The following is a 22575-nucleotide window of genomic DNA, read 5'->3' on the forward strand; positions in this document are numbered from 1 at the left end:
GGCTCCTACACATGTAGCGCATAGCACAGTGTGTAAAATATGATACGTGGGGATAAACAACTTCTAGAAAAGGAAACCATAGTGAAACAGGCAAAAATCTTCTGCTGTTTAATACTCGTTTTGCTATTACAATTACCTCCAATACAATTACACAACATATTTCTGGATAGCTCTGTTAAAATGTTTTACATCAACAATAGTTGTAAGTGAAACTTTGCATACAAAAAAATGCTAATATATACTCATGTTCCCCTTGACAATGCAAACAAAATGAAAACAGTAACCACAGGTGGCCATAGTAGGGTCTGAAAGATGTTATTGTTGAGCGACCATTCAACTGTGATCGGGGTTAGTGACATCGGTTAGGGGGAGTCAAAGGTACCATGAACAACCCGCAGTACTGTAATCTCACTGAACTGCGTCTTCCACCTTTCAAGGCTACATTTGGCCCTGTGCCTGTGCTGCTGGTTAAACGGACAACATAGCACTTCTCCCTCTGCAGCGAGGGCAAGAAGACTAATTTAAATAGCGGTCAGGTCAAAGCAATAGTGTTATACCATGTCCTTCAGGAGTAACCAGCCTTATATACGTTTCTAATTTTGTCCAAACTAATTATTCTCTGTTAGACTCTCTTAAACAAAAACATCACTAGCACCGCAGGTAGAGTGAGGATGATTCTCATTGTTGGAGCACGCCAGCACACATCCACATTGAGAAACGCACAACACCTCGTCATCACAAGATGAGTCCATGACACCAGGAAAATGAAAACAGCAGCCAAGTGGAAAGGCAGAAGTGGAAGTGTTTAGACATCAAATGAAAATCTTACATACAATAAAACTGAAAATACAGAGAGCTCAGGCCTTTACTGGAACTCTCGATCTGCTTTCAGAATAGAGACACGACTAATTCAAAAGTTAAAGGTCTAAATAAGTGGATAGTCCGGCCTCTTAAAACTTCCATTTCGAGTTTATGTGTGTGTGTGTGTGTGTGTGTGTGCATGTGACTGAAAAAGTCTTTCCCATGATTGTCTAAGTGAAATGGCAGATACATCATGTCCAAATACTGTTAGTGAACATAATTACTAAAAATAATGAACTTAGGCTGCATGATGGAACTCTTTCCTTGAGTGCCGTGTATTTTGCTGAAGGCATTAGAAGTCAAAGCAACTTATATCCGGCACATTCGTTTTACATTTCATTCACACTTGAGCCAGCACATTGCAGAGCATTGATGGAAAAGAATTTATATATTTATATAAAAAAAACTAAATCGAGGAAAACAAAACCACTTGTAACGTTCAACAAACAGGAAATAGTTCTGGCGCCGACACCTCAGTCTTTGCCTCACAGATAAGCCAAGTTCATGCTCTGTGGAAGCCTTCCATTTCAGAGTCCTAACGTAGCACTTAACAGCAATTTCAACAGGGACCAAACAAAGCAGTGTGATGGCTGGGCTGCTTCAAACACTGACCCACAGGGAAGCTGATGTTCTTCCAGCGGCTTGGCTGGGAATCACCATAATGGTGGCGGTTAGTCTCTCCCCACCCCCCCCCTTCCCTTAAACGCAAGGCATTTACGAGGCATCGTCAGTTCATTCTGGAGACACCAGGTCCTTGTGATGCCTCATAATGTGCTGGTTCTTTTCCGAGGGCCGTCGGAAGCCTTTGGAGCAGTATTCGCAGCGGTGCGGGTAGTCCTTGGTGTGGATGGAGATGACGTGGCGCTTGAACCCCGACGCGTCGCCCGTGCTGTACTCGCAGTACTGGCACTGGTAGACGCGGCGCTCCCGGGGGCCCTTCATCACGGCCGCCCCGGCCGAGAAGGCCTTCTTGGGCCCCGACGACGGAGTCGCCGGCGCCGCCACCCCAAAGGTCCTTTTGGCCGAAGCCGCGGCCAGGCTCGCCGCTGTGCCGGCCGCCTGCTTGTCGGACAGCGCCTTCTGCTCCTTGGTGTGTACCGACAGGATGTGCCTGCTGAGCACGAACGGGTCGGCGATCTTGAAGCTGCAGTGGCGACACTTGTGCAGCCGGCGAACGCGGTGGGAGATGGAGTGCTTCTTGAGCTCCGACGGCCGGTGGAAGCCCTTGCCGCAGATGGTGCACTTGTGCGGGTAGTCTTTGGTGTGCACCGAGATGACGTGGCGCTTGAGGTCGCTGGAGTTGGAGCTCTTGTGGCCGCAGTGCGGGCACTGGTGCGACTTGGCCTCCTCGTGCGTCACGCCGTGCTGCACCAGCTCCTCCATCTCGGCGAACGTCTGGAAGCAGCGGTCGCACTTGAACGGCATCTCCTTGCTGTGCTTGGTCTTCACGTGCGTCTTCAGGTTGGACGAGTCGGCCGACTTGTAGTCGCAGTAGTGGCAGGCGTACGGCTTCTCGCCCGTGTGCGTGCGCATGTGCTTTTTGAGCTCCGACGGGTGCCGGAAGCCCTTGCCGCACTCCACGCAGATGTGCGGGAAGTTCTTGCTGTGCACGGCCAGCAGGTGGCGGTTGAGCAGCCCTTGCTCGGCCGTCTCGTAGTCGCAGAACTTGCACTTGTGCATCTTGGTGGTGGCGGGCGGCGAGATCTGGAGCTTGGGCTCGCGGTGGTGGTGCTGCAGCCGGTGGGAGAAGAGCGCCGCCTGCTGGCTGAACTCCTTGCCGCAGATCTCGCACTCGAAGGGCGCCGCCACCGCCGCGTTGCTGCTGAGCGCGTGGATCTCCATGTGGTTGTGGAGGCTGACCTTCTTGTTGGTGGTGAAGTCGCAGTCCGTGCACTGGTACTTCTTGCGGTTGATTGAGTCCTGGTGGTGGTTCTTGGTGTGGCGCTTCAGGAAGCCGCGCGACTTGAACTTTTTGCCGCAGAGCATGCAGGGGTAGACGGTCAGTGGTTGACCGTACGGCCCGATGATGATGGCTAGACAGAGCGGGAGACAGAGCGGGAGACAGAGAGAGACACGGGAGGAGGTGAGTGGTATGTTCCGTGTCAGGTAGAGCGAGTTATTTCAGAGCATTCCAGGGGAAGAGTGTACCTGTCTGAACGTGATGAAGCTCCGAGCGCTTTCTGTTCTTGTTTTTGCTCCGCTGGCGGTGGATCTTCTCGAGAACATCCGACTCCTCAATGTGAAGCAGAGCGCTGGCTGCCCCGTTCCTCGTCTCGCAGGTCTCACTCTCCTCACCACCTGAAAGCAGATGTCCAGCCAAAGTTACACCATGCAGGAGTGACCTGGAGTCCACTGACCCCGCAGGCCCAACTTACTCACTAGTAATTCAATGGTTGACCATTTAAATACGGCCACAGGGGTCAAGAGTGTTCTAAACACAGGCGATTATTTATTTCTTCCCAAGTTGTTTTTTTTTATACAAAGGGTTAACAGTTCTTAAAACGTTTAATTACTTTCTTAAAGCCAAACTTCCAATATTCATCCCAAACCCACATGCCCCTTTACATTTCAGCCGCCAACAAGCGTGCTTAAAAGGGTGCGTGCTTAAAAGGATGAATGAGCTGGTTGTTTGTTGATGAGCGAACGCATGCTCCTAACTGACCACAGGCCGCAGCCCACGCCACTGGCATGAACTCCTTGCTCAGCGAGGCGCTGTCGAACGAGCGCTGGTGATTCCCCGCCTCCTCTCCTCCCACCACCACCTCCATGTAAACCTCATCCGAAATCTTTGCCACATCTGTCAAAGACACAGAACAGGGGTGCTCCTTTGTGACCCTCCCTCTGGTCAAGTCGGTCATGTCTATCTGTTACTGGTCATGCAGTTACAGTCGCTGCGTAAGTCTACATTGCAGCTGGAGAGATAAACTGGTCAGTTCTCTGAATATCTGACACGGGCTCGTAAAACAGATTAGTAGCTCTCGGGCCTGGGCTACACCGGATCTGCAACTGAAGCACTCCGTTCACGTAGCGGAACAATAGTTTTAGAAGACTGGTCTATTTTTTCCCCCAACATACGCACCGCGATCTAGTGTAGTCTAGATTACAGTGGACGCTAGTTGATGCTACGCAAACAGAATGCCTCAGTTACCTGCCCGGAGCAGCCTTCCTGTTACTAGATCTTCTGGAGGTCATCTAGTAATGGCCACAAACCGTACAATCTGCTGGGCAATACAGTGACCGAACCAACGTTGCCCTAAATGTGTCAGATATCAGCTTAATGTCGTAGAGATCAAAGATGTGAGCGGCACTTACTGATCTCATCCTGAGTTTGATGGGCATCTCCGACAGACATGTACACCATTTTCTCCCTGATAGGAAGGCCGGCTGAGTCCACCAGCTCCACACCTTCATCAACATCCAGCTCGCTCTCATCGATGTCCACGGTCCCGCCTATGGTAAGGAAACAGAAGGGGCTGTTTGATTGAAATTCTTTATTGACATGATGAATTTTGTATAAAGGATGATTCTTATATGAATAAATAAATAAATAAAATGACTTTGTACAATTATCAGTCAAAAGGATAAACACAATAAAGCCACAGGGCTTATTTCCGTTGTGGTCCTTAAGATGTGTGCATTTGGTGGTGTGTGTCAGTGTTTGCAGGTGTAGGCATGTGGTGAAGGCATATGTCTTAAAGTGAATGTAATTATGTTGGTGGTATGTGGAGGAATAAAACAAAAATAAAACAAGGCAACATGGAGAGGACCAGGCATCCCCAGACATACAACATAAAACAGAGAAGGAAGTGCATTACATACAGTGCATGCAACTCTAATAACCATACTACTGTTTACTGCTCAGTACATACAGTGCATGCAACTCTAATAACTATACTACTGTCTACTGCTCAGTACATACAGTGCATGTAACTCTAATAACCATACTACTGTCTACTGCTCAGCCAGCTCTTTAGGGATGCCTTAAAATGATCAGTATTGTCTGTTGACTTTACTGCTGCTGGTAACCTATTCCATATGATGGCTGCTGAATACAGAAAAGAGGCCTTACCCATGCAACTTTTAAATCTACATAGAACAAAGTCAGTGGTACTACCCCTTGTTGAGTAACTGTGAGCAGCATTTACCTGAGAAAAATAATTACAAAGATATGTAGCTACTTTGTTTTTAATTATTCTATGTACCATACACATTTTTATATATGTTACTCTATCCTCTACTTTGAGCCACTTAAGGCTACTAAAATGAGCCGGGTTGAGGTATGTGTATGGGTGTAGTTTAAGAATAAGCCTCACTAATTTGTTTTGTGATGTCTGCAGCTTCTGTTTGAAAATCTTAGGAATGGTTGTGTACCATGAAGTGCAGGCATAATCAAAGTGGCATTCTATTAGGACCCCAGCAAGAATCTCGAGAAATGTTATTTTCTGATTTACTTTAGACAGAACTTTTAGAGCCATGCACTCCCCAGATAATTTATTATCAAGTATGCAGCCTAAGTAAGTTACTGATTCCTTAGTTGTTATTTCAGAATCACCAACTACCACACTGAATCCTGGTGACTTCCTTAGCTTATCATTTGATCCAAATAGTATTGATTCAGTTTTACCAAGATGAAGAGACAATTTGTTTTCAGATAACCAAATGCTGACTTTCTGAAGTTCTGAACTAAGTAATTTCTCTACCTCTGCTTTATTGCGATGAGACACTAAAAGAGCTGAATCATCCGCGTAAAGATACAGATTGCAATCACATGCTGACTTCATGTCGTTTATGTACAGCAGAAAAAATAACGGGCCTAGGATGCTTCCCTGGGGGACCCCACATGTAAGTGGAAAAGGAGTTGATATAGTACCACTCACATCTCCCACTTGTTCCCTATCCCCCAAATAAGACTGGATCCAACGTAGAGATGCAGAATTAAAACCCAAGGCTCTAAGTTTGACTAAAAGAATACAGTGGTTCACAGTGTCAAACACTTTTCGGAGGTCCAACATAACCATGCCACAGTATTTCCCTTCATCCACTTGTTTTTTTTTATGTAATCTGTTAAGTAAAGTAAGCAAGTGTCTGTAGAATGAGATTTTCTAAATCCTGACTGGAATTCGTACAAAAGATTGTGTGATGATAAGTAGTTATCTATTTGCTCATGAACAACCCTTTCAATGACTTGACAGACAACATAAGATGGATACGGGACGATAGTTTCCATGATCTACTTTGCTTCCCTTTTTCATATGAAAGTTACTCTCGCCCCTTTGAACTCAATTGGAAACTTGGAATAGTTCTATGGACAGGTTGGTAATATGTGTTATGCAAGGAGAAATAGTTTCTGCAGCATCTCGTATGAATCTTGTGGGAATATTATCAAGACCTGTTGCTTTGCTAGGATTGAGATTTTTAAGCTTACTTAGAATGTTTTCATTTGTTACTTTTACAAGGGAAAACATATCTGCTTGGACTCCCTTCTTTTGATAAAAATCCTGCACATGACTTTCCCCATAGAGCCCTGATTGACTGGGCAACATATTCACCAAAGTGTTGGCTATGGTTGTAAAATATTTGTTTAAACTATTTGCTACTTTTAATTTGTCAGATATAACAGTACCTCCTATTTCCAAACTCAGGTTGAAAGATTTTGTCTTCACTCTGTTGCTGTATCCTAATAGTTTTATTGCCTTCCATAACTTTCTAGGGTTGTTCCTATTCTCCTCTATCTTGTCATTGAAAAACCCTGTCTTGGCTTTCTTAATCATTCGGTTCACCTCATTTCTTTGTTTCTTATACTCACTAAATATCTGCTCATCTTTAGCCTTCCTAAATTTGTTAAAAAAAAATAATTTCTTATCTGTATAGCTTTCAATATGTCAGAGAGTTTAAGGAAGCTGGAAAGTGCATATGGCCCTTATTCACCGTAGCCATCTTTGAGATTATATGTGACAGGCCGAGGCGTTACTAATGACATTAATGAAGGTTCTGATTCTGCTACACTTAAATTTAGCAGACTTCATCAAATGTGTTAGTAACTCCTGTGCTTGTCCTACTATTTCATGTCAAAATGTCTTCAAACCATGTCCACCAGCTCATTCCAAGTGTAACCGAGGTCGCAATTCGTCCGCCGCTCACGGCCCTCGAACCCGCACACCTCCACACACACCGGCATGGGAGTCGAGCGCTCTAACCACTGAGCTAAAAGCCCAGTCTTCCAACTCAGCGGTTAGAAGCGTTCTTAAGGTTAGGGGTGTGAGGATTTACACGGGCAACTAGCATGCTAGCTCAGTTCGCCTTCATTACACAAGCTAACCACACAAGCACTTCAAAAGCATGAACTGCAGCACAAACCTAATGACAAAACTACTTTTCCACCCTATTAAGGAATTCATTATTGCAGGTGCTGTACACGGCTATCTTTAGTAGTCATGGAAACAGGAATGGTTCAGATCTTACCGAGGTCTTCCTCCCCCGAGTCAGCTTTGAAGATGTACACCTTGATGACCTCCTGGCCATCTTCGTCCTTATCCTCCCCGTCCTGCTCCGCCAACGCCGTCTCCATGGTGACCTTCTCCCCATCGCCCGTCACCATCTTGCCTGCTTCGTCCACTGCAGAAGGACCAAACGTGTGAACATAGCCCCATTATGAGGGAACTACAGTAAATTACATACATCAACTTTAGCATTTCTCCTCCGTAGAGTAGTTACACTTCTACCAATAAGGCCAGATCTAAACATCACCACAAGGTACAATGTCAAACCTTGACAGGGTTTTCTTATGATAAACATACTGCAGCAATGGGGGTTTTCGGTTGAGAGTTTGTTGCTGTCGAATGAGAGACCCCATACTGCAGTCTGAGCGTGAGTGTGAATATAATTATGCAATTGTGTGAATATTGTGCACCTGTCCAGTGATTAAGTTGTAATGGTGTTGCCCAGGCTTGTGGATTCCTTCATGTGAAGTGTTGATGCTTGTGTCTCCCTCTCCTTGTGCACTGCATGTGTATATGTGACTATCCTGGTGTGACTTTCCCTGTGTTGCCCTATACCATGGTCTGTCATCCGTCCAGATAAATGGCATGCCAAGCTGGACTCTGCCTTCCACTATTCGCTAGGCTGTTGCAACATTGCAAAACAGGGCCAATGCCCAAGTAAACAACAGCAGAGAGTGGTGAGATGGAAACAAAGTATTTTCACCTACATGAAATCATCAGATAATCTCCACATCCGTCCTCCTGATCCGGCTTGTCGTCCATTTGCAGCCCCTCGTCCTCGAGCGCCACTCCGTCGGGCGACATGTCGCATGTCTCCACTGCGATGGCCGACTCCAGCCCGTCATCCTCGGTACACTGCACGTACTCGGCGACCACATCCTCGATGGCATCCTGGATCACAAGCTCCTCGGGAGCAAAGCTGTGCACAGTCATGCCCTCGCCCTCGATGTCCGACACCAGGACGGTCTCCTGCAGCTCCACCACCACCCCATCATCTTCCTCGCCATCGCCACCTGAGGGACCGACCAAGATCAGGGCGAGAGCTGATTTACTTTCTGTGTGTGTGTGTGTGTGTGTGTGTAGGGGTGGCAAGTGGACGACTCGATGATAGCTTTAATTATGACCAGAGGGGTATTCCAAGTACGTGGTTTAGTGACAAACCTGGGTAAGTTAACTACGAGTCAGTGGTAAACCTCCTAATAGAAGAGCTGTATGGCTTCATTCAACAAAACAATGCCATAGGGCTCTTGTTGTAGGAGGTTTGCCACTTACTCAGAGTTAACTTACCCAGGGTTATCATTAAATCACTAAACTAGCAAAGCCTGCATCACCGCAAAAAAAGTTGTCAACTACAGAGATTTTCCAAAAACTGACCCACAAAAGATTACCTGATCCATGAAAGATGATCTTGGGCTCTTGAGAATGGATGGAGAGAGCAGTCACTTCATCCATTGTCTTTCCTCCTCATCTGTGTTGGGTGTTGTCCTGTCGAAAATGTAAGACAAATACACAATATGTATAAATAAACATGGTGGATGATTATGGTTTGTAGATACACTGAGAACAGCAAACAGCGTAAAAACAAAAGCATTCACTATGCTCTCCAAAAATGTGACACAGGGTTAGCTACAATGTCTTCGCATTTTTGACTAAACTTTCACTTAACAGACACATACAAGATAGATAGATAGAAAGACACTTTATTGCAAATCATGTTTATTATTAAATGGTGGACATTCTGTGAAGATATAGGTTTGCAGTGCATAATTTAGCAAAATCCCCAACTTTAATGTAAAAACGTGAAAAGGCTCTAGGTTAAACTTTTGCTTTTTGCTCATCACAGAAGTGCTATTAAATGCCTATGTACATTAATATATGAGTGCACTTCCGTGTACATTTTTGGATTACATTGCTCTATAACATAACAATGTTGCAACAAGGCATAATAGTAAACATAGACCCGACGAGGAACTGCTCCGCCCATTAACTATAGCTACTACACCACGCTAGCACTGTTGGTGCGGACCCTCCTCTCTTTTTATTCGCAAAAATGCGTAACACCAGAGCTAACATGGCGCTTAATCCCCACCTCCTGACAATCGAGTTCACAACACCAAAACACGACACGAGCGCCACCCTTTAGCAACACCGTATTTCAAGTAATGGCGATTTTATTCAAATTCGCCATTAGCCTGATATATGTTTCAAGAACACTGCAGTAGTGAATTCACAAACAATGAACAACCGATAACGAGTAAATAGCTAACTACAAAGCATAACACAAAATTCGAAGAATCTCCATATCCTCCTCACGGCCTAGCTGCGGCCTCCTGAGGCCTGGGCTGCCTGCAAACAAGGGCCCGCGTCTCGACTTTCTCTCTTTCGATTAAAAAAAATAACAAATGTACATCGGTAGCGAAAACGCAATCCTTTCGACGTGGCTTACAAACAAGTTAACATGAACACTGCATTACACCAAGTTCGCATGCTTACCAGATTTTGGTAATTTGCGGCCTGTATTTTCGCGGTTCCACAGGCCGTACAGGTTCACCAGACTCGGGCAGGACTCAGACGGGGGATTGTGTAAGCAGGGCGGGCCGCTGAGGCTCCGGGAGGGAGGGGCCGAGCTTTTCGGAGCTCCACTGATGCACAAAGATACGATGCAGCCCCCAGCTCCTCCAGCATCTAGGCCGCCGTCAGCACAACACGTCACAGTCTTAGAGCCGCAGGAAAATGCGGAAGGGGGCTGTGGAGCAGCTGGCATTAGTTCCTCGAACAGGCCACGGTGGAATTTGTTTCGGTGTCGGTTAAAACTGGATATAAAGAACGATATGTTTGCGATTTAAGTGTTTCGTTTTTATTGAAGGTATCCAAATGCATTTTAACGTCAACCGGTATCGTGGACACTACGGCACATAAATGCTGAACGATGCCCGACGCAATGATTAGCTAGTTTTCATTTATTAGCTAGCTTGCGCGCTAACGTTAGCTGTGAGATGCGGGGGAACGTTCAGACGCTGGCACAGTCACTAAATTGCAATTGTGTATTATATTATGAAACACTATAATATTCCCAGACATGTACCATGTGTATTTATGTTTCTGTCAACGCATGCATGTAATTGTATTTATATTCGTAACGTATCTTTATAGTACAACTAACGTTAAGTTACTGATGTTATAAACCTGCAAGTTAACCTGTGAAACTGCAATTATGTTTCGGTGTCTGATTACAATGCATTTAATAAGCGAATGCACATGCACCGTTTGTGAAAGCAACCTTTGATTTATTCAAATTTAATAGAAACGATGTGGGTTTTACGCTGAGCGCTGCAAAAAGGAAAACATACGTATGCAGAGGTGCCTTACGTTGAGAGAATTACTTTTTTATTTTTTTTTGTTAATTTTATGGCTTTCAATCTGTTTGTAAATGCATTCGTACCCCATCAAGATTCAGTATGCAGATGATTGAATTCCAAAATGATCCTGTGAATGGAATTGTTTTCATGGTGAACTGTTTTACCGTACTCACACTAGAAAAAAATCACTATAGCTGTGAAATAATAAAATATTTCAAATATATCAAATGTGTTATTAGATGCACTTCAACCTAAATACAACTTCTTCCAGGTTCTGTCCTGTTCCATTCTTCAGAGAAGATGCACCCATGAAGATATATTTCAAAACCTTTTGCTTTAGCTCATAAATTATTGCCAGTAATGAGTCTCTTATCCATTTCCATAATTTTCATTTCTAACAGGAAAAGCATCCATGGACCATGTCAATTTACTTGGTCTGTGTTCCATTACTTGGTATGTGGAACTTGATTGTGAAAAGAGTTTGTATGTCATCAGTTGTATGAAGTATGAACACAAAGAGGCATTTGATCCAAAACATTTTATTAGATATAATTGAAAGATGTTCACTATAGTTGTCAAACCTGTGAAACCCTGCCATTAGCTTTGGGTAGCATGTAGAAATCAGGCCAGTCTTGCCATCAAGATCACATTTCATCTCAACACAAGACCTTCCCCCCCCTCTCCCCTCTTGAGAGATCAGCTCCCTCCCTTTGCCCTGAACTCTGCAGCTCACTGGCTGCATGGTGTAGTAAAATGGTTTAATAAGCATGTTGTCTCGTTGATGGGGGACAAAAGCCTTCCAATGCGCGCACACACACACACACACTCTCAGCAGACGTCTCAGTCGTCGTCCACCGTGGGTGTTATGGTCACTCCCCTCCTGATTTGTCCCCAACCGATCAAACTGGAAGACAATCAAATTCGTTTCATCAGCACAGGTAGAGCATGACGCACACAAAACTCTTCTTTCAGGACAGGTGGCACTTGGCATGTAGAAAAAGTCAGGCAGTCACTAATTTAGATACATAGACTTACACATGATGTACAAGCTTTATGCAGCAGTTCTATAAACTGCTACATGCATACAGCTCTGGAAAACAATTATGAGACCACTGTACATTTTTCTGATGTCATCCTACGGTTGCTGAGAGACATTCGAATGAGTTGACGGTCATATTCAAATTTGCAGTGGTCTCTTAATTTTGAATATGTCAACTCAATCAAATGTCACTCAGCCACTGTAGGATATCAGAAAAATGTGCAGTGGTCTTAAAAGCTTAATCATTAATAAGCTTTCCCCACTGACAAGTCACGTGTAAAACAACACAGTGTGTAAGGAGAACAAGTGGAGTCCATTCTGATGAACCAAAACGGTTTTACAAATGGATTCGCTCACCGCCAGTGTTTCTCCACTCTGCGACTCAGGGCAATCTTCTCTCCTACTTCCGTGCACACAGGGTTTGTGAGCACAATCTTGGCCAGATCAGCCTTCACTGCGCTCACGCGACCGCCAGTCGACAGAGATCCTATGTTGACCATCAGCACCTCGTTCTTTGACAGCTTCTGAACCTGTAGCCCAAAAAGGGGGGAGGGGGGGGGGGGGGGTGATACTTTGTTGAAAGTCCACAGGGATTAACCCACACGTTTTCACAAACAACAGTTTTGTCACATACAATAAGGCATTGGAACCAAACGGTCTGAGGTGCTTAAAATCCCAGATAGCAACCTACCGGTGGACCACTGGTCTGGTGCTCAAAATCGCAGATAGCAACCTGCCAGTGGACCACTGGTCTGGTGCTCAAAATCCCAGATAGCAACCTGCCGGTGGACCACTGTCGGCGGACCACTGTCGGCCTGCAGGGAGCAGTTGTCCAGCGGTCCACTGGTGGGTTGCCACTTGTGGTCAATACACCTCTGTTTTCATTTGTTTAGCTGTATTTCTTCATTCATTTTTAATAACAGTGAATTATTTTCTATTTTTTTTAAGTTAAGTTATAGTCGATAGTGGTCCAGAGACCTAGAAGCGGCGAGTCATCAGCGGCAATCCGATCTCAGAGACTCGAGTCGAGTCACTTAAATCGCTCAAACAGTGACTTCATACTTGACTTGCGAGTCCACCTCAAAAGACTTTAGACTTAACTTGGACTCCAGCTTCGAGGCTGGTGAACAACCTGTATTTCATGCTTTTCATCCATTGCTTTTTTAGATCTAAATTTGTTCATGTATTTGTATTTTATTTTATTGGTGCATATACGTTGGGGAAACGTATGAGGAGCTGTATGTTCCCTTTGCCATAATGTGCAACTTCACACATGCATAAGCAAATAACGCATGAAATAAGAGAACAGCTACATGCAAGGTGTGCTACATGAAAGGGATAAATGATGCCGGTTCAACAACATTGAATTTCATCAGGCATCTCAAGACGCATCCAGATGGGTCAGTCGCTTGCTAATGTGAAAGAGACCATAAACTTAAACTATAGTCACAGGTAACAAGAAAACCATTGCAAAGTGTCGGGCTAATGCTGGGAACAGGCAGATTGCATCTTTTTAGTTGGCCATATGATGCGACAGACTTGGGTTAATATTTCACCAGGTCCGAGGGCTAGAGGGATGTGTTGAGTAGCAGAAGATCAACAAAATGAAGCTAGCTCCATTAAAGCATACTTGATACGTTGCCTGTCACAAGTCTACATCCACTCTTGCCCCTCAAAGACTTCAGACTTCCAAAAAATGACTTGTGAACATCTCTGTCCGATATCTGCAGATCTGATTTTGCTATCTGGGTACTATCCAACAATAAAAATTAAACTAAAATGGATTTAGCCAAAACATACTTTGCATAAACCATCCAACTGTTAACAGCAAACAAAAGTGTTACAGAAAGTAGTAGCATACTGAAAATGTAATTGCATTTATCTAGTGATGCTGTACTGCCTCCACAGGTCATCCTTAAAAATCCTATTTCAAGCAGTTTGGGGCTCGGTGTTTCACCAAAGAACACAGACACGTAGTGACCGCAACCTTGGCCTGACCCAGGTCTCTCCCAAAACCCTGCTGGCGCTCTTCCTCCTGAGGGATTCAATCAATGGAGGGCACATTTCCATGAGATATGCCTTCTGAGTCTCAAACGATACAGAGTTCAGTGTAACAGTAGCCAGCTGGGGTGGGAATATGTACGTAAACCCTCGCCCCTATGCCTTCAGAGACATGCTAGCAACAGGCGCTAGGACCCATGGGTTTTGGCCTGCTTGCTAACTCGCCTGCCTCCCAGTCCAAGGTGCTGCAAGTCTGCAGGTTGGAGCCCAGGCAGGTAGCGGACTGATCCACACAGGCGACAACACAACACAGGTTACATCAGGAACACACACTCAATCCAAGAGCTGAAATGTCCACTGGGAATTACAGTACTCTCACGTACATGTGTTAACGCTTGCCATGGGTTTTGCTGACAGTCAGGGGTGTTTATACACTGAAGCCAGATTGACAGGTCAACAACCAGTCACCGCCATTAGCTGGTAGTGGAGTGTAGTTAGCTTGCTATCATTAGATAATTGGCTCACACATTATTTCAATGTTTTGGTGTTTAAGGACTTATTTAGAATGTACAACGTCTATTTCTCACTAACACTAATTCCAAGCATAAACGAGCCGAACAAGTGACATTTATCTGCAAATATGGCCGTCTACGGCCATCTACAGAACGCAATGCATCGCCATGGTTGATGTTGAGAGCAGTCTTTGCTCATTTGTCATACCGCAGTTTCAGACAGGCGCTTGCATTGGCACAGTTTTCCTGTGACAGAGTCTCAACGCTCACCTTGGCCGCCTTCTTGTCCCCTTCAGTGCGCACGCCCAGTAGCCGTCGCAGCAGGAAGTACGAGATCTCGAGCTCGGTGAAGATCTCGGGCAATGCTCCGACGGCACCCAGGACCTGCCCCACCATGCGGTCAGCTCTGCACAGTGTTGGGTCGATCTTAGTGCCCACGCCTTGGGGACGCAAAGCAAGTGTTGAGAATCAGTGTCAGCAGGGGGCATCCAACAATAATCTGAACTGCAGGTTAAAGCACTTTACTGTTAAGAGCACGGCAACGACAATAAAGTCTGCAGACAGGATCAGGGCGGCTCGATTATGAGGCAATTCCATGGAAAATTATGTTTTTTGTAACATCCATAACGGCAATAAAATGTGATGGTATGGTATGATGTGAATGATTACAAGAAATTTGAGCATTTGCTATTTTTGGCTGAAGAATGTACATAAGAAAAATGCACAAAAAATGTTATCATTCACATCATACAAATGGCAAGGCATTTCACTGGCGTTATGGATGTGACAAAAAGTCCATTTTCCGTGGAATTGCCCAATGGTTAAGGTCATACTCATGATTTTTTTTTTTGTCAATACTGAGAACACAACTATTTAACATGATGCATTGATGATGTAAGTCAACGATTTTGAAAAAAAATCAATAAAAAAAACAGAACATAATGGATGCAATGACAAGATGCTTTCAAGTATCAAGGATGGCACAGACAGACAAGTAATTCAAACACATACTAATCAGGCCACCAGGCACAGCATACAATAAAACACATACCAATCAGGCCACCAGGCACAGCATACTGAAGGTCGTTGTGTTCTGCAAAAAGGGACACAATCTTGGAGAAGATGGGCTTGCACATCAGCTTGCCTTCATGGTCCTTTGAGACGATACCAGGCCTGACCTCGATCTCCTGTCCCACCTGTTGAGTACGGTCACAAATATATGATTAGAACATTCCGGACTATGATGTGACAATTACCCTCAGGGATCATTCCCATAGACTGAAACTATAGATTTTTCACATAGAGTTTTAGAAGGAGCCAGGAAAAGAATTCACTCCTCAACAGGAAAGGAGACACCTACGCCATACCGTAGCCAAGCAAAACTTGCCCACTTCCTATAAACCTTTAACATGTGTCATTACGCTACCAGGTCTTACACGGCCAAATGCATACCACAGTAGAGATTCAGGTGCACCCCTAGAAATGTGTTAATGTTAGGGAGATAAGACGATAATCTGAAAGGAAGGAGAGCATGGGGAAAAGAAGCATTTACTAAAACTAAACCAGATTAGCTGAAATAACACTTTAGTGCCTTCACCTATTATTATTATTATTATTATTATTACCTTCAGCACTCCTTTCAGAATACTTCCACCGGCCACACCCCCTTTCAGGTCGTCTACTTCACAGCCGGGTTTGTTGACATCAAAGGATCGGATGACTGCAAAATGAAAAGCCTTGCTTGATACCGACTGCAAACAGCATACCGTTTACACACAGCAACATAAACACAAGCAGGAATAAGACTGGCATGATGAGAGTGTTTACCAATTAGGCGGGGCTCAGAGATGAAGTCCCGAACAGGCACAGGAATCTTCTTCACAATGTACTCACAAACCACCTCAATGTTGTACTTGAGCTGTGCAGAAATTGGAATTATGGGGGCTCCCTCTGCCACAGTGCCTGAAAAGGATGGGAGGCATTTTATGTTAATCTTACAACCACAACTTGAAGTAAAAAAACTGAACCGACAAGATAATTAAGGTTCAAACTAAACAAATTTAAGTATGTAAAAATGAAGTTTTAGAACTTTAAATAACTTTATGCTGCAACAAGTAATCAATTATTAAATAAATTGCAGTGCCAAGAAGAAAAAAAATAATTTAATGTTCTTATGGTCTACGCAGATTACATATTTTTGTCTTCACCGATGGTCTTATACGATTGACCATGTCAGACTAGGCAATCAGAGAACAAAAAAATTCTTGAAACATCTTGGTCAGGAGATTGGCCACATTACAAGATCAGGTAGCCTATTGTAGCCTACCCATCGCGTGGAGTCGTAGGAGATTCCTCAAAAATTCTAACATGTTAGACTTTTGGTCATGGAACGTCACAGACAATAAATCGCCGGTCGTTGAATAGGTCACGTTACAAGGCACGTTCCTCCTTTGGCGTCATTCCCGACCTTTCATATTCCGGCACGACACTGAAAATTTGACTGCTACGACAAAATCATGACAAAATCGGCAAAATTTTTGTGTAATCTGCACAGGCATTAAGCTATACATGTTCTGGTTTCTTAACTCTGAATGTAAACTGAATATCTATGAGATGACGACAAATATATTAGGACATTTTCTTGGGCTTTGGGAAACAGCTATTTTTGACCATTTTATGAAATGCTATAGACAACACAATAATCAATAAATTGAGAAAAAGATGACTGCAAAAATAAGCTTGGTTTAAAGCCATTGACCGTATATAACTGGTTGAAAGCCCTTGGAAGACTGGCAAGGCACGCCTTTCCTGTTGCCATGCAACATATTGATCTTAGCTGCTTTCTCTTTTGATTGACACTGAAATTCAAGACTAGACTGCTTTGAAAGCCGTCGGAAATTGGGTGTTGCTCAACTTTCCTTAGAACTAAATGTTATTAATTTCTATCCAAACATAATCAGCTGTGCTGATAAGTCAGCTGTGCTTTATATGCGCCTTTCGCTATAGACCAGGTTTTTCTTGGTTATTCTATTATTTCTTGGAATTTTGGATCATGAACCAGACCACAACTTATGTTGCTAATTACCACACCCCTGGGCGTAAGGTTTAATAAAAGTGGAGGGCATAGCGCAAAATCCGTCACTGACTGGGTGTAAGATAAGAATACACCTTGCGTTGCGCTTTGAACCACCTTGCGCCGTGTGCACGATAGAGCACGACAGAAACATGACACAAAAATAATAATACACTACAACTGCCAAGACACAAATCTTCAATATGCATCTGTAATAATACACAATGACTGCCACGACACTAATTTCCAATATTCACCTGTATACACTATGACTGCCACAACACAAATCTCCAATATTCACCTGTATACACGATGACTGCCACGACACAAATCTCTAATATTCACCTGTATACACGATGACTGCCACGACACAAATCTCTAATATTCACCTGTAATTTCCAGCCATTTAGATTGCATTAAAACTGGACAAAAACTAGGTGATTGAGCGCAAATTCTCAACTCAAACTCAACGGTGGCCACTGGTGGTCAGGAGCCAGGCTCAACGGCTCCGCAGATCACTAGTGGGCCACTGGGGCGGGCCACTGGCTGAACATCCCTGCGGTAGTGGACTTCCTTCATTTCCAGTTCTAAGCCATTTCAGATAGCCTCCAGTCCTCCGTTAAACAAGCGATGCGCAGGCTCAACAGATTTACACAACATCATGGCAGATTAGGAAAACAATTGAAACAAAAGAGCCTGAGGACAACTCGCCCTGACGCCAGAGCAGAAGCCAGAGGTTGGTGTAACAAAACCACATACTGTCAAATGAAAGTTGACTCGCTCATTGCATCAGTCATCAATACTGACTAAATTCTAAAAACTGAGGAAGGCTGGAATCCCATTCATCAGCTGACCTTCAAACAGACATCACTACAAGTGACAATTTTGTCACAGTAACTAGCCTACACTAATACAAGCATTGGTCTCATCAGAGTTAGTTAATTAGAGCTGTACTATTTCATCCCTTTCGAAATCGAACCCCAAACCCACCACCAGTCCTGACCCACACCTGACGATGAGCAAACAGACGGACGCAAACCCACTACCAGTCCTGACCCACACCTGATAATGAGCAAGCAGACGGACCCAAACCCACCACCAGTCCTGACCCACACCAGATAATGAGCAAGCAGACGGACCCAAACCCACTACCAGTCCTGACCCACACCAGATAATGAGCAAACAGACGGACATACCTTGCACAAAGGCCAGAATCTGCTCGTACTGCTCCTTGGCCTGGCTCTCCTTTACCAGGTCAATCTTATTCTGCAGGATCAGGATGTGTTTCAGCTTCATGATCTCGATGGCAGCCAGATGTTCTGATGTCTGAGGCTGTGGGCAGGATTCATTCCCCGCTAAAAAGAAGACCGACTTGTCACCAACTTGTTCATGAATGACAGACAATGCTCATAGGGCACTTTATTTTCTTCCAATGTATTTTTAGTGCCTTTTGCAGCGGTGGTTCAGGAAGTTCGGAGGAGCCATTCAGTTTGAGCAAGGCTCCTCCTGACCCTGCTAAAGTGTTCTTGCGCAAGATTCTGAACCCCAAAGAGCTCCCGATATACATGTTTTGTGTCTTGCATGGCAGCCTCTGCCATTGGTGTATGAGTGTGTGTCAATGTCTGAATGTGAGGCATGAAATTGTAACGATTTGAAAATTGCAACATCCATTTACCAATTCCTTTATTTAGATATGAAACTGAAGAGTACCAGAAAATGAGTGAGAGAGAGAGAGAATGGGGGGAATCTGGATATTACAACAGGTCAGATTCAAACCGGGGTCCGTGTTGGCACTTAGACCTGAGCATGGTGTTACAGCACAGCTCCCCTCATCCACACTCAACTGGAAAACCCCATTAAAGCTAATGTGCAATACAGTGTCCCAGTCCCATGATTAACTGGATGGATGTCAGAGTTATGCAGGTAAATGATGAAGAGGAAAGCCCAGAACCCCATTAATATTGAATATGAATTTTTTTTTTTAGATCTAATTCAGTTGTCATCAAGAGAAATTCTGACATAAGCGTGATGTAAATATAAAGCTCACCAATTAGAAGAAGAGCAGCATCCATGACAGCTGCACCGTTCAACATAGTGGCCATCAGAATGTCGTGACCAGGACAGTCTACAAATGAAACATGTCTGAAGGAGAGCACACAGAGCACATTAGAGCAGACCTAATTAATAATAAAAAAAATAAAAATCATCTTTCCGTGAGAGTAGACTTCTATGACAATCCTACCTGACAAGTTTAAAGTAGCCTTTAGTGCCAGAAATATCTGTGGGGAATTCATCAGGTGTGCTGCTTCCACATGACCTGTAACACTCAGGCCGAGGGCAGCTGGGGTCATCCAGTTTGTAGACCTAAAATGGGAAACAAATGGCATGTTATTTACTTTTTAAGTAAGCTGCACTGATGCAGTGCATTCTTTCTTACACCACATGCACGACTTATCACTGAAGTGGCTTCTGCACTAACCTTAGCGTTGGCATATCCCAATTTGATGGTGATATTCCTCTCGAGCTCATTTTTGAACCTGACGGTGTGGACACCCGAGATGGCCTTCACCACAGTAGACTTCCCGTGAGCCACATGACCAATAGTACCTGGGTAATGACAATCACGGTTAGCCACTGCTTAACATCACAAAACAGGAAATATTACTGTCTGTGCAGTGACAGTTTGCACATACAATGAATGTTAGAAAAGAAAGCAATCAAATATGGCTAATAGTTAGTTAATCAAGATTGTTTTAAAGTACTAGCAAATTCAAATCGTTGTAGCTCAGTGAACACAGAGAACAACATTCTATCAAAGTCCATATTACTCGTTACTTTGAATTACCAAAATGTTGCTTAGTATCTCACCAATATTGATGGTGGCCTGTCTGCTAATGACCTCGGGGGATAGCGGAGTTAGTGTGCTCACATCCTAAATAAGAAACAATAATGAAGAAAAATGAATCAACATTGTAAATACACACCAGAATATCTGCTGTTTGGCTGTTTTGACTGTAACGTTACTAAATCTTGATACTACACATGGAACAAGAGCATACATGACTGTCGGGTGTCACCGTCATATGAAACCCCTCTATTTAGAATACCAGCTAATCAAAATGTCATCTACACAAACAAGCTTACCAACATTATCATAAAAAAATGACAAATCATTCAAAACAATATAGAGATGTCATTTATAGGAGTAACGTTAGCTGTCGAACATATTGTTACTCACGTTGACGCCTTCGCTAACGTTAACGTTACCTAGCTAGACACGACTGATCTTATGGGGGAAATGGATGTGGCTATATTGTTTCACTTCATTTGTAGTGAAATAGATACTTCACATACGACAACACAGAATACAATTGTTGATTATTCCAAAACAAAGCGCATATGCTACAGCTCAACTGGTGTAGCCAGTCGTGGACATAGCTTGACACCATCCACGGCTTTTTATCAATGGGGTCCTCACAAGCTCCATCACTAGTATCATGTGCTACCGGCATGCGAGGTACCAGTCTAGCCCCTAAACGAATACATTCACACAGCAAGAAACAATTATGCCGAATCCAAGACACATTTCAATTGGTTAGATAAATAAAATATACACTTACTAAACTACCAAGGTCTTGTTTCGCTAGATGTGGCTGGCCCAGCGTTACTCCAGACTCGTCACCCGCCATCTTGAACGGAAAAAGGAATTAAAGTAGTCCAAATAAATCGCCTGGCTGCTTGCTTTAGTTATTTTAATTAGTTGCTGTAACGACGAGAAACATCTATTTTATTCCAGAATTTCATTAAATTATTGAGACATTTGAAGTTCTTTGCCGTTTTAAAATCATACAGTTTTGTTTTTAACAGACACTAAAAACAGAAGAGCGCAGGCACGGATGATGCAATCCTGAGCTCCAAGCAAATATGTAAAAATGGTGCTTGTTTAGGAACTAATAACTATTTATAAATCTTAAGGTAGCTGCATAAAGTATTATATGGTTAAAATGGTAAGTCCCACGAAGAACACGCGTTTTCTTTAGAGTTTAGACACATTTCAAACAAAAACCTGCGCAAACTTTTACGGGTCCTTCTCCTATACAAATACGTCACACACATTGCATTTGTAGTTTTTCAACTTGACTGAGACAGCCCATGGACCTAGGAATAGATAAGGAGTAGTCTACACTTAGGCTGTATTACATTTATTTTTTATTGTGACAAAAAATAGACTACTATCTTGCAATAATTTGCTATTATGATAGGTAGCCTACACCAAGCAGGCCATGATTTATGAGACTCTTATCCAATGTTGGATAGGCTACAATGCTTTCATGGGTGGAAGGGAAAATAACCATTGCACAAAAAAGTTGCTGACAAAGATAATGAGAGCCTTTAAAATAATGGCCAAAAATCTGTGTTAAATGTTGTGCCAAAGGTGGAAGAGACAACTGAATTATTATTACGTTTTTTCCCAAATACTGGCAGCCAGAAAACAAAAACGCATGTGCAAAAGAAGCCATTATATTCAGAAGCCAAGGAACTGACAGCAGCCTGTACCGCTGTAGGCCTATTAAAATTATTTTTATTGAGACAACTTACACAATTATAAAAATTATCATAATAATTTGCTATAGCTACACCAAGCCTGGCCAAGCTTTATGAGTCTTATCCAGTGTTGGATCCAATGCTTTTGGGTGGAAGGAAAAAGATCCATTGCACAAAAAAGTTGCTGGTGAAGATGATGAGAGCTCTTAAAATCATAGCATATCGTGTGTCAAATGTGCATGCAAAAGCATATTCAAAAGCCAAGGAACTGTCACAGTCTTGCGCCTCATTGACATCAATAGCGCACAAAAAGAGGAGCCCTTGATGAAAACATCTCTCTGTAAACAATCATCAAGGTTGTGTTCTCTCCAAAAATCCAAGAAAGTGTGGTGATCAGGGTTGTGGATGCGGAGAGGGAGATGGCTGTAACTCATTCTCCTCAGGGGGAGAAAGGCGTCAACGTCTCGTCACCATGGGACGTGAAGGTGGAAGGATTTATTTTCCAACCTTATCCTCAGTTTCTTGCCCATAGGCTACTCTGAAAGCTGACACAAGATCTCCTTCAAAAGTACTGCATAATACACTCCAGGTTACCAGAGATGCTTTGAACTTGGTTCCTCTGACTCTCCAATCAACAGAGGATTTAGAGGAGCAAATGAAACATCAGTCAATTCCTGATGCGCCC

The 22575-nt window shown here is 43.6% G+C and overlaps 2 protein-coding genes across 3 annotated transcripts; both read right to left on the reverse strand.

The window, feature by feature from the left end:
• Window positions 1–93: 93 nt before the first annotated feature.
• On the reverse strand, window positions 94–10556 carry zfx (zinc finger protein X-linked). 2 transcript variants are annotated; one of them, XM_042067450.1, is made up of 8 exons: window positions 9855–10556; window positions 8750–8846; window positions 8069–8374; window positions 7324–7476; window positions 4174–4311; window positions 3524–3658; window positions 3010–3159; window positions 94–2894 (listed from the first exon to the last, which is right to left on the reverse strand). In XM_042067450.1, the coding sequence occupies exons 2-8, from the start codon at window positions 8811–8813 to the stop codon at window positions 1594–1596; spliced, it is 2247 nt and encodes a 748-aa protein (XP_041923384.1). In that variant the 5' UTR covers window positions 8814–8846; window positions 9855–10556; the 3' UTR covers window positions 94–1593. The 2 variants fall into 2 exon arrangements, with proteins under 2 accessions (XP_041923384.1, XP_041923385.1); XM_042067451.1 differs by lacking the exon at window positions 3524–3658.
• Window positions 10557–11243: 687 nt separating this feature from the next.
• eif2s3 (eukaryotic translation initiation factor 2, subunit 3 gamma) lies at window positions 11244–21094 on the reverse strand. The gene is made up of 12 exons (XM_042067452.1): window positions 20966–21094; window positions 20214–20277; window positions 19825–19952; window positions 19588–19709; window positions 19393–19487; window positions 18542–18700; window positions 16100–16234; window positions 15898–15992; window positions 15324–15468; window positions 14543–14712; window positions 12117–12289; window positions 11244–11624 (listed from the first exon to the last, which is right to left on the reverse strand). Exons 1-12 carry the CDS (start codon window positions 21032–21034, stop codon window positions 11561–11563), a joined length of 1419 nt encoding a protein of 472 aa, XP_041923386.1. The 5' UTR covers window positions 21035–21094; the 3' UTR covers window positions 11244–11560.
• Window positions 21095–22575: the final 1481 nt, after the last annotated feature.

This window comes from Alosa sapidissima, chromosome 17 (genome assembly GCF_018492685.1).
Source record: "Alosa sapidissima isolate fAloSap1 chromosome 17, fAloSap1.pri, whole genome shotgun sequence".
Lineage (NCBI taxonomy): Eukaryota > Metazoa > Chordata > Actinopteri > Clupeiformes > Clupeidae > Alosa > Alosa sapidissima.

Excerpts from the sequence above, each read along its gene's own strand:
- zfx (XM_042067450.1), bottom strand. The coding sequence starts at position 8,813 with ATGGATGAAGTGACTGCTCTCTCCATCCATTCTCAAGAGCCCAAGATC. Across the intron at positions 4,312-7,323 it reads CTCGGGGGAGGAAGACCTCG|GCGGGACCGTGGACATCGAT; the intron begins GTAAGATCTGAA and ends TCCTTACCATAG. Across the intron at positions 3,160-3,523 it reads GGCGTGGGCTGCGGCCTGTG|GTGGTGAGGAGAGTGAGACC; the intron begins GTCAGTTAGGAG and ends ATCTGCTTTCAG.
- eif2s3 (XM_042067452.1), bottom strand. The coding sequence starts at position 21,034 with ATGGCGGGTGACGAGTCTGGAGTAACGCTGGGCCAGCCACATCTAGCG. Across the intron at positions 15,469-15,897 it reads TTCTGAAAGGAGTGCTGAAG|GTGGGACAGGAGATCGAGGT; the intron begins GTAATAATAATA and ends CGTACTCAACAG. Across the intron at positions 14,713-15,323 it reads TGTGCCTGGTGGCCTGATTG|GCGTGGGCACTAAGATCGAC; the intron begins GTATGTGTTTTA and ends TGCGTCCCCAAG.